General features: G+C 53.6%; 1 protein-coding gene across 1 annotated transcript in view; it reads left to right on the top strand.

Annotated features, from left to right (window-relative positions):
• Positions 1 to 9,700, top strand: part of RSPO4 (R-spondin 4) — a 34,408-nt gene extending 24,708 nt beyond the window's left edge. Inside the window, exons 2-5 of the mRNA XM_010841896.1 lie at positions 2,391 to 2,579; positions 3,494 to 3,634; positions 6,748 to 6,933; positions 9,597 to 9,700. Of these exons, the coding sequence (XP_010840198.1) occupies positions 2,391 to 2,579; positions 3,494 to 3,634; positions 6,748 to 6,933; positions 9,597 to 9,700 (620 nt within the window). The remainder of the gene's footprint in view (positions 1 to 2,390; positions 2,580 to 3,493; positions 3,635 to 6,747; positions 6,934 to 9,596) is intronic.
• Positions 9,701 to 11,590: the final 1,890 nt, after the last annotated feature.

Here is an 11,590-nt window from a genome sequence, read left to right as displayed (position 1 = left end):
CAACTCAATGGACGTGAGTTTGGGTGAACTCCGGAAGTTGGTGATGGACAGGGAGGCCTGGCGTGCTGAGATTCATGGGGTCGCAAAGAGTCGGACACGACTGAGCAACTGAACTGAAGTCCCTCCCAGCATCAGAGTCTTTTCCAATGAGTCAACTCTTCGCATGAGGTGGCCAAAGTACTGGAGTTTCAGCTTCAACATTAGTCCTTCCAAAGAATATTCAGGACTCATCTCCTATGAGTTATAGAGATGTGATGAAAACCGGAGTGAGGCCATCAGATTCAAAAAGTCAGGGGTGTCATTACAACAGCAAGGCACTAGAGGGCACCCTACCAACTGCTGGGATCAGGGATGCAGCAAGAGGCAGAGCCAACAGCTCTTCAAAGAGCTGGTGATGAATGATGGTAGTTGAGATCCATCACCTGTCCACACACATGCATGCATGCACACACACTGACAACCCTCCCAGGTCAGGGGTGAGTCCTTGTTGGGTTGTTTTTTCTGCAGCATGTTGAAATCTCACTCTACAAATACTGCAGTAGCTCTAATTGGAATTTCTTTGCTATTTGGCTGCCTGACCTTGGGGAAGGCTCCAACTTCTCTGGCGTCTGGGTCCCCAGTGAAGCTGCAGGGGTTGGGATGCGTGATCCCTAAACTCTTCTGAGAGACAACAGTTAGTAAGGGTTTTGCTTTGCACCATCTGCGTTGCTGTTACAGTCACTTTTGTGGGCTGCAACCCTCCCAACCAGGCTGTAAGGTCCCAGAACAGCAGGGCCACGTGTTGCTCACGCCTGCAGCCCCAGGCTCTGCCGGACACAGAGGAGGCCCTGAGCAAGTGCGCCGAGTGGCAGTGTGGTGCTGACTGACGTGTGTCCCTGCACCACTGATTCTGGGGGATGCTGGGTGTGTCATTTCACCTCTTTGAGCCTCTGTTTCTTCACTTGCAAAATGGGCAGTACCACCCACGCCCATGTCAGGCGGTCTCCGACCACAAACTCAGTTTTCAGGAAATACCCTTCTGTTTCTCTGTCATTGAACATAATTTCTAATCTGAGTCCTATTCTGCCAGGTGGCAGAGATCACCTCAAGCCAATAGAGGGTCTCTTTGCCCTTTGTTGGTGGGGTCACATCTCAGGGCCAGTGGGCTTACATAGTGCCAAGGTAACTAGTTTATTAAACAAGCTGAACTTGGTGAGGTATAAACACGCAACAGTTTCATGTTTCCCTAATCTCCACCTCTATGAAGCTGCCTGGCCCTTTCCTGTCCCTTAATGACAGCCGGTTACTTTCTGACTCTCCCCAGCTCCCACCAACCCCCAGTGGTCTACCATACTGCCTCTTGCTCAGGCACCTGCCAGAAACCAGCCTTCTTGGGTGAGGCTTCTTGAGCCTGACTACTCCTGGGGAGACTTGCCGCTGAGAACCCCTCATGCTGGCCATAAAGGATGTGCAATTTCTTCTGCTGCCTCCCTTCCCTCTCCTGGTCTCTTTTCTGTGCTCAAAGCGGGGTTGGAAGGAGCAGAGCCACAAAAGCCAACATCCAACCGGGGTGTGAGGTGCTGGTCACCCCCTTTTGCAGGCAACAGTCTCTGTGAGGGGTACCCTTGCATCTCCTCTCACTTGGTTTGGGGGTTTGGGAAGTGAGGGGAAGCCACAGCAATCCCCTCTTCCCCAAGTTGACAGCTCCTAACTCTCCTGAGTCCTCCTGTCTTGGTGTCAGCATGATCAGAGGTAGTCGGATGGCAAAGACTCCCTGTAAGCCCTGGAGGACCTTTCTTTCTAGGGTATTTCTCACCTTTTTCTCCCCAGCTTTGGTTGCCAATTCTGGAACAAAAAGTTCCTTCCCTTTACTTACTGTACTTGAGGATGTTGGGAGCCCTTGATAATGGCATCAGTGAGGAATGGGGTATTGTTCACAAAGGCAGCAAGGAGACGAGGGTCTTCTCCCACCCCCTCATGCATGTGCACCACAAACACACTCAAAAATACACACTGTATTAGTGAAGATTAAATATGTCAGTGAGTGACCAAACTTTTAATCTTATTTCTCCAACATCTTTAACACATGATCCAAAACAGATGCTTGTGCTCCAGCCCTCGTGTTCACATTCCACCCAACAGGAAGGATCAGGGGATGACAAAGGGCATGCCCCCTGCCCTTTAAGCTTTCTAGAAGTTGCACACACACTGCTTTACCTTATAACCTACTAGCCAGGTTTTGGTCACATGACCAAAGTCACATGATCTAGTTGCATCGGAAGTGCAGTCATGTGAATGGCCACGTGCTCAATTACTGTTCTATCCCAATGAGACAGTCTGAGCTGCTGACACATGTGGTTTCACTATTTCTCTCTCCCTTTCCCCATCCTCCACCCTGGTCTGGCTGGCAGTGGGCACTGTTCCGGGGGGCAACTGCACAGGCTGTGTTATCTGCTCAGAGGAGAACGGCTGCTCACCCTGCCAGCAGAGGCTCTTCCTGTTTATCCGTCGGGAAGGTATCCGCCAGTACGGCAAGTGTGTGCACGACTGTCCCCCCGGCTACTTCGGCGTCCGCGGCCAGGAAGTCAACAGGTGCAAAAGTATGTGGCCCCCCCCCCTTGTCTTATGCTAGCACTGCGCTCCTGCGCACTCCTGGTCCACATCCCACCTCTCAACACAACAACCCCTGGGGAAGCAGTGTATGCCTGAGCCCAGACTCAGATATATGCTAGCTTTCAGGCTGGCTCTGAAGCCCTAAGCAAGTCAGTGCCCTCTCTGAGCTCAACACTAACAACAGGGAACTTCCACCTCTACGCTAGTTTGCTCTGTGGCCTTTGGCATGCTACTCACTCTCCCTGGGCCTAGCTCAATGGGAAAAGGAGTCCTAACTCCTAACTTTGGTTTTCACTGTGAGCTGGGCAAATCATGACCATCTTTGAGCTTTGGTGGAAATGGAGTAGGGAATCCTCACTACCAGCCCAGATTCACTGTGTGACTTCAGGCAAGGTATTAGCTCTCTCTGAGCCTCAGCTCAAATGATAAAGAGAATCAATATAATCATGTTTCCTACCTTGGACATGACACCTGCCCCCACTGAGCCTCAGTTCAAATGAGAAAGGAGTTCTGAAATGCAGCCCCATTTGTGGACAACATCAAATGAGATGTTAGTCACTCAATTGTGTCTGACTCTTTGTGACCCCATGGATTGTAGCCCGCCAGGTTCCTCTGTCCATAAAATTTTCCAGGCAAGAAAACTAGAGTGGGTTGCCATTCCCTTCTCCAGAGACACACTGAATCCGGACCCCAGTACTACATAGCTTGGGTCACTCAGAGGCCCTCCCCAGTCCTGGGCAGCCCCAGAGGGTCCCCTCCCCAGGCAGCTCCCCTCACCAGGGCTGGCCCTGGCTGTATTACAGAATGCAGACTCAGAGGTCCTCCCCAGTCCTGGGCAGCCCCAGAGGGTCCCCTCCCCAGGCAGCTCCCTTCACCAGGGCTGGTCCTGGCTGTATTACAGAATGCGGAGCCACGTGTGAAAGCTGCTTCAGCCAGGACTTCTGCATCCAGTGCAAGAGGCGGTTTTACCTGTACAAGGGAAAGTGTCTGCCCACCTGCCCGCCAGGCACTGCGGCCCAGCAGAGCACACGGGAGTGCCAGGGTGAGTGGGGGCATCCTCTCCCTGCCCTGTCCCCTCCTTCCCTGGAGCAGGGGCTGGTTAGGGGTGTTAGGAGACCTGGAAGAACCCGTAGCAGAATGTCACGTGATGATGGGAAACCCAACGCCGTGTCAGGGACACATAGGAACCCTTCAATACACTAGACCCATCATAGGCACTATTGTGATGATTACCATTACTACCAACATCTACATCATTATTATTGCCAAGGGCAGCTGCAGAGTACAGAAGAAGAGTATTGATTTTGGAATAAGACCTGGGTTCAAATGCTATCTCTAAAAATCATCCGTTAGTGAACTTGAGCAAGTCAGTTAAGCTCTCTATCCTTCAGCTTCTCCAAATGTTAAGAAAATTACAATAGAACATAAAATCTACTTCATGGGAGAGGGTTGTTGTAAGGGGTAAATTAATACACTTTAAAGTACTTAATGCAGTAGCTGGCACAGTAAGTGCTCAATATATGTCATTATTATTACCTGTCATATTAGTTGTCATGACTGCTGTTTTCCCCCTACTCCTTTCAGATTCCTGTGTGAGCACCGCTTCTGTGATCTGTCCTTTTATGAGGCTGTTCTCCAGCGTTCTCACCTGAATCACATATCTCTGCCCACACAGTCTCTCTGGGCTCATGTTCATGGTCATTCCAAACACTGATGGCTCCTAACTTGCTCTCCTCAGCTTCATTTTCTCATGGGCAGCAGACTCACATCCTCACCTGCCCTGTGGGTGCCTTCTTCCCTCCCTGCCCATCCCCAGCTTGGTGCTTCCTCTGGGCTTCCTCCATCAGTGATCTGCTCCACCAGCCACAGGCTGGCCATCCTGGAAGCATGGGCATCACTGTGGACTCTTGCCTATCATCCTACATCCAATCCAATCTCGTTCATCCATTCAGGAAATATTTGCTAGAGCATCTTCTATGTTCCAGGCACTTTCTAAGTTGCTGAGGACATATTAGTGAACAAAACAGACAAAGTTTCTGCCCTTGTAGACATGACATTTTACAGGGGAGACGGAAGATGCACAAGAATAAATACAGATGTTAGGTGGTTTAAAGAAAAAAAAAAAAACTTTGGGGGAAATGAAGCAGAATAAAGCTCCCAAACTTGCCCCAGCCTTCCTTTCCTTTTTCCCCACCCTACACCCAAACATCCTTTTCTCTCCTCATTCTCTGCCCATTGCTAGGATCTTGGCCACAGCCTCTTGCCCATATGCCTGCCTCCAGTCTCACTGTCTGCAGCCCACACTGTCTCTCTTTCCAGAAGCCAGAGCGATGATCTGAGAATGACAATCCGATCAGGTTCTCTTCTGCTCAAGGCCCCTCAGTGGCTCCCATTGTTCTCCAGGCTGTGGGCAATGTGGTCCCCATCTGCCACCTCTCCAACCTATCAGGTTTTTCCTCCCCCACTTGAGTCTGTGCTCCAGCTTCCCCATGGAGGGCAGAGTCATCTGGGGATTTCGCTTGGGTATTTCTTTCAACTATGGGCTTTTCTGGTGGCTCATATGGTAAAGAATCTGCCTGCAATGCAGGAGACCTGGGTTCAATCCCTGGGTCAAGAAGATGCCCTGGAGCAGGGAATGGCAACCCACTCCAGTATCCTTGCCTGGAGAATCCCATGGACAGAGGAGCCTGGCAGACTACAGTCATGGGGTCAACAAAGAGGCACGACTGAGCGACTTAACACTTTCACTTTCATTTCTTTCAATTGGAGCACTTGTCCTTCCTGCCCCTCCCTGAATCTGGCTGACCTCCCCATGCCACTTCAAGACTCAGATCAGGAGTCTTCTCCTCTAGGAAGCCCGCCAGGTGGCTCAGGATGGGGCCCCCTGGTCTCCTACTGCTGCCAGGGCTTCCCCAGGTCTGTACAAGCACTCTGCCCTTCCAGCCCCACTGCTGTAGACGGTGAGCTCTGGGAGGCAGACCCGGGGCTGTGCCTTCCCTGCCTCATCTGGGCACCCCGCACAGCAGGGGGCACATGGCAGGTACTCAGTCTGTGCTTCCCAGATGAATGCATCTGTGAAGGACTGTAGTTCCAGGGTCTGGAGACCTGGTCACTGGGCCCTGCTGGATCGTAAACACTTGCTGTTCTGCTGTGCGAGCGCCTCTTTTCCCTAGTTGTTCAGTCGCTCAGTCGTGTCCGACTCTTTTCTGACCCCATGGACTGCAGCACTCCAGGCTTCCCTGTCCTTCACCATCTCCTGGAGTTTGCTCAAACTGTCCATTGAGTCAGTGATGCCATCCAACCATCTCATCTTCTGTTGCCCCCTTCTTCTCCTGCCCTCCATCTTTCCCAGCATCCAGGTCTTTTCCGATGAGTTGGCTCTTTGCATAAGATGGCCAAAGGACTGGAGCTTCAGCTTACCCCTTACCTGTTCTGGGCCTCCGTGTCCTAATCTGCAAAGTGGAGGTATTAAGAGCTGCCCTATTCTCTGCCTACCTTTCCAGGACTCTTAAAAGAATCAAATGTGAAAGAATACTATATATTATATATTTTAAAAAAATTACTCCCTACCTTTTCTCTCCATGACCTCATTTTGCTGTTGTCCATGACAACAGCACAGCATAACTCCCACCTCCTAAAGCTTATCAGAAGCACACGATCAGGTTCAGAAACCAGGTCTTGGCCCTGAGGGCCTCCCAGCCAACCTTGCAGCCTGTCTCCTGTCTCTCCCATCCTGAACCTCCCCTCTGTCCCTTACTATAGCATCCTCGTGCCCCACACAGGATGGCCAGGCCTCCAGGGCTGTACACACCTATCTGGGATGTACTTCTTTCCGCTGCCACCTGATAAGTCTGCTCTTCTTCTGGCTCCTATGTCACCTCCTCAGGGAAGCCTTCCCCTTTAAAGCCACACAGTCGGTCACTCAGGCTTCCTGTCCGCCGTGGCCTGTGTTTGCATTAGTAGCGCTCTTATCCCAGGATCTCATAAGTAGCTGTTTAAACGTTCCCCTTTGGCTCCTTAATGGTAGCCTGGGACTCTAACACATGGAGATGGTGTCTTCAGGGAGCTGAACCCCTCAGACCCTGCACTTGATCTGAGGGACACTCACTGCCAACTGACCCCATCCATCTGTCTGTCTCCCTCTCCCACCCCCAGAGGAGTGTGAGCTGAGCCCCTGGGGCAGCTGGAGCCCTTGTACACACAACGGGAAGACCTGCGGCTCGGCCTGGGGCCTGGAGACCCGCGTGAGGGAGGCTGGCCGGGCCGGGCGAGAGGAGGCGGCCACCTGCCAGGTGCTGTCTGAGTCAAGGAAATGCCCCATCCGGAGGCCCTGCCCAGGAGGTGAGCACCAGGGTTGGCACGGTGGGCAACAGGCAGGGCATAGTGACTGAAGGACCCAGCCCCCACAAAGCGTCCCTGTAGGGCTGCCTGAGGGCTTCGCTAATGGCTCAGATGGTAAAGAATCTGCCTGCAATGCAGGAGACCTAGTTTCAATCCCTGGGTTGGAAAGACCACCTGAAGGAGAGCATGGCAGCCATTCCAGTATTCTTGCTTGGAGAATCCCCATGGACAGAGGAGCCTGGTGAGCTACAGTCCATGGGGTCACAAAGAGTCAGAGGCAACTGAGTGACTCAGCACAGCACAGCACAAGGCTGCCCAAAGGCCCCACTAGTCACAGCTTCCTGTGTGTTGAGCATTGCCCTCCCCAGTGTCCACCTGCAAGGGTTAGCCTCAGATCCCTTACGAAGATCAAGCTTGTCCTTTCCAGCAGGGGTTTGAGACCCCTTCAGACTGATACCTCCTATAATAAAGGACTTGGGACAACCGCTTGACACTCTGAAACAAAGTCATGGATAATGTGACCTATTTGCACTTGTCATTAAAAAAGAAAAATCAGTATAGTACCTAGCTGGGCTTCCCAGGTGGCACTAATGGTAAAGAACGTGCCTGCCATTGCAGGAGATGTAAGAGATGAGAGTTGGATCCCTGAGTTGGGAAGATCCCATGGAGGAGGGCATGGCAACCCACTTCAGTATTCTTGCCTGAAGAATCCCACAGACAGAGGAGCCTGGTGGGCTATGATCCATAGGGTCACAAAGAGTAGGACACGGCTGAAGGGACTTAGCGTGCACCCACGCCTGGTGCCTAACTATAAGGAGAAACAAGTTTCATTATGGCCGTGCTTGGGTCCAACACACCAGAGAGTACTGACTGAAGTAACATCACAGTGAAGGCAGTAGCCGTCCACAGTCAGGGCCTCAGGCACCACCGTGTTGCCATCAGAGACTCAGTTTCCCAAATGGCGACCAGTTCTCTGTAAAGTCCAACAGAGCTGTCTCACCTCCTGATTGACAGCACACTGGTGGCCCTAGACTAGTCAGCAAGGGGACAAGTGTCCCACAGCACTTGGCATTCATTCACACACGAGACAAGAGTTCGGCTCTGAGCGAGCTGATTCCTCGCTATGTGAAGCTAGGGCAGCTGTTAGGGAACTGGATGGGATGTGCCTTCTTCCGGGGGGACTGTCCCATGCATGGTGGGCAGCTGGGGACAGGGGATGAGTTTGAGATGGGACCACAGAAACGAAGAGACCCCAGACCTGGGGAAGCAACCAGCAGCTCCTGTAGAAGAGTGTGGGGCTAGTGATGCAAGAAGATGGCCTGGATGTGCAGACACTTTTTAATCAGAAATTTAGGGCTGTCCTTGGTCCCACCAGATTCCCTGATAGCTCAGTTGGTAAAGAATCAGCCTGCAGTGCTGGAGACCCCAGTTCGATTCCTGGGTCGGGAAGATCCGCTGGAGAAGGGATAGTATTCTTGGGCTTCCCTGGTGGCTCAGCTGGTAAAGAAACCACCTGCAATGCAGGAGACCTGGGTTCAGTCCCTGGGTTAGAAAGATCCCCTGGAGAAGGGAAAAGCTACTCACTCCAGTATTCTAGCCTGGAGAATTCCATGGACTGCATAGTCCATGGCGTAGCAAAGAGTCGGACACTACTGAGCGACTTTCACTTTTTTGCTCCCACCCTCCATCTTCTTGCTTGTTGATAATCGCTCACAACAGGAAGAGCATTCCAGGCAGAAGGCAGAGCCAGAGCGAAGGTGTGGCAGTGGCATGAACCTGCCAGTGACCAGGATGGTGTGAGCAAGGGCGGGGGTTGGGGGACAGGCCACAGAGATGACATGGTCTTTTGCTCCAGGTGAGCCGGGAGTCACTCAAAAGTAATGCCCAGAACTCCAGCCCAGGCTGTGCCTCTGAGTAAGCGAGGGCCCTCCTGGGCCTCAGTGGCCTTACCTGAGAAATGGGACTTGATTGTGTGTTTGTGTTAGACACTCACCCCAGCTCCGTGGGGGGTGGGGGGCACAGCGGGGTCAGGATTCCCCGGCAGGTCTGGGATTTGCATCCACTCCCCACGGTGGGAGAGCCAGTGGGTACAGACCCCGGTGACGGCGTCATATGGGGCATCCGGGCTGCCCTTGCCTCCCGGATATCCTGGAGATGAGATACACAGGGCACCTGGAGCCACAGCTGGCAACAGCGGGAGCATCAACCAAGTGCTGCTGTCACTGTTGTTTGAGGGCAGAGCTGGGCTGGGAGCTAAGTGGGGAGGTTGGTGCTGAGACTCCGGTGAAAGGTGTTGCGTCTCCAGCAAAGAGCCCAGTAAACCTCGCAGTGAGTGCACGTGGGCGGGTCCTGTCCCGCCCCCAACCCCAACGGCCCTCCAAGCCCCACATGGGGGGCTCGACAAAGGGGGCCCCACATGGACCTCGAGCCCTAAATGAGGCAGATGCCCAGCATGGGTGGTGCCCCACAAGTCAGTGCCCTCTTCAGCCCCTAAGGAATTGAGAGTGTCCGGTTTAGGGTACGTGATACTGCCGTCCCAACTCTCAAAAGGAGTGGTTGTCAGGTCAGCACCGCTGTGTCATTCCGAGCCTGCTGCGGGGAGTGCGGGTACCCCTCATCTGTCAGGATGGCCTCAGCAGCAACACTCTGTGCTCTTGTTGCAGAGAGAAACCCCAATCGGAAGAAGGGCCAGAGAGAGCGGCGCCCGCGCAAGGACCGGAAGCTGGACGGCAGGGGGGATGGGAGGCCCCGGCCAGCGCCCACCTAGGCACCCAACCTGCAGCCAGGGCCTTGGCCAATTCAGGAGTTCTCTCTCACCCCTTCACTCTCTAGCTGTTCCCCCTCCTCTCCCTTCCCTGTTCTCTTTTTCTCATTCACATCTCCTCTCTCTTTTCTCCTGCATTTCCTACATTTCTGCCACCTCGGTTTTCCCCTCCTTCCTACCCTTCCTTTCTCCTTTTTCTTGCTTTCCTTTTATCTTTTCCTTTCCTCCTGTTTTTCTCCACTGTGTCCCCACCACCACCATGCACATACTAAGACAGAGACCAACTCCTGTGCACCCCGCCCCCCCCAACTCCTCACTCTCTATTCCTCCTTAAAGAAAGCACACCTCTTTTTCTAGGTCTTTCCCTGACCCTCCTCAGCCCCATTGCAGAGAAGGTGTTTCTAAGAGCGGGGCCCAGGCCACAGCCAGGCAGGCTGGTTGAGTCCTGAGAGCCCTACTTCCACTCCAGAGGAGACTCTGGAACCCTGAGCTGTGGGTGCCTCCAGCTCTAGCCCATCCCTAGAGGCATCTCCACAGCCCCCAGCTTCCCTGGGAAGCCCCTGGAAGAGGCTCCGCAGGCTTCTGGATACCCCAGCTGGCCATGGAAGAGCCGTGACGGGGCCTCTGGCCGGACAGCCAGCCTTGTGCCGAGTCCACCCTTCTGGAAGCTGCCTGCTGCATGCATCAGTGCTCCCTCAGCACCCTCCCTCTCAAGGTGCCCTGGCCCCTGTTTCCCGAGCCGCTGGTCACCTATGTCCTGCGTCCCAGCTTATCCCAGAAGAGGCCATGCAGGCTGAAAGGAACTTCAAGATTCTCCAGGCCACTCCATTCCCTCCAGCTCCTCCTGCTTGTTGTACCTCTGGTGAGACTGAGGCTGAGAAGGGACTTGTCCAAGGTCACCCAGGGATCCCATGGGCTGTGCCTTCCACTTGCTCACCTGCTCAGCACACCCACAGCTGCACGGAAGCCTTGGGAGCCTTGGGGAGGTGAGGAAGGAAGTTGTCGGGTCAGGAGTAAGGGAGGATTCCCCTCCTCACCCACCTCACCCCTGACACCCCAGCCTGTGGCACGCCCCCCAACCACCAGCCAAGGCCATACACCAGCAGGAAGAGCAAGACAAGGCACCTCCTCACTGCCTGTCACTCCACCATCAAGTGCCTCCTGTCTCCTTTGCTCTCCTAACTCCCCAGAAAGTGGTGCTTCCTGCATTGGCATTGCCAGCAGCCAAGAACAAGGAGCGCATGAGACCCCAGGGTCCCAGGGTGGCCTGGAAATGGGGGTGTCAGCAGGCCGGAGGAAAGGCTGAAGGTGATGAAGAAGGACAGCCCCACCCAGAGACAGCGCCCATTCTCAGGCTCCCCTCCACCTGACACAGGCAATCCCCTATCACTGCCTCCAGCAGATTCTGGGGGCCCTGTCCCCCAAGGCCTCACTCTTTGTCTCCCTGAGGTCAGCAAGAGCCCCTCACCTGGCCAGACCACTAGCTTCTTTTCTGCAAAAGTTAGTGCCTTTGAAATGCTCTGTTGTTGTTTCAAGACTCCACTTTTTTTTTTTTTTAATAAAGGGAAAAGAAACTCACAGATGCTTCTTGGGCATCAAGTGGTATTGCAAAATCATGATCCTGAAGAATTTGGAGTAATTGAACCTAAACCATGTAGGGTAGTTTTCTCTGGAATGCCTGGGGACCAGAGGACCAGGGTGTGTAAGAGACTGGGTGGGGAATGGGCCCTCAGCCCCTCCAGGCCTCTCACGAGAAGGGGGCTCAGCCAGAGGCAGACGGGTGCTGTGCTCCCCTACTCCCGTACCTCTCAGCCCCGAGATCACAGGAGAGGCCCCAGGAACCCATCTGTGCCTGTATGACATGTCTGGAGGGTCAGGGACACCTAGGAGGAC

This window comes from Bison bison, unplaced genomic scaffold (assembly GCF_000754665.1).
Source record: "Bison bison bison isolate TAMUID 2011002044 unplaced genomic scaffold, Bison_UMD1.0 scf7180017864167, whole genome shotgun sequence".
NCBI classification, from domain to species: domain Eukaryota; kingdom Metazoa; phylum Chordata; class Mammalia; order Artiodactyla; family Bovidae; genus Bison; species Bison bison.
The sequence above is the reverse complement of the archived record's forward strand: the minus strand, read 5'-3'. Positions and strand labels throughout refer to the sequence as shown.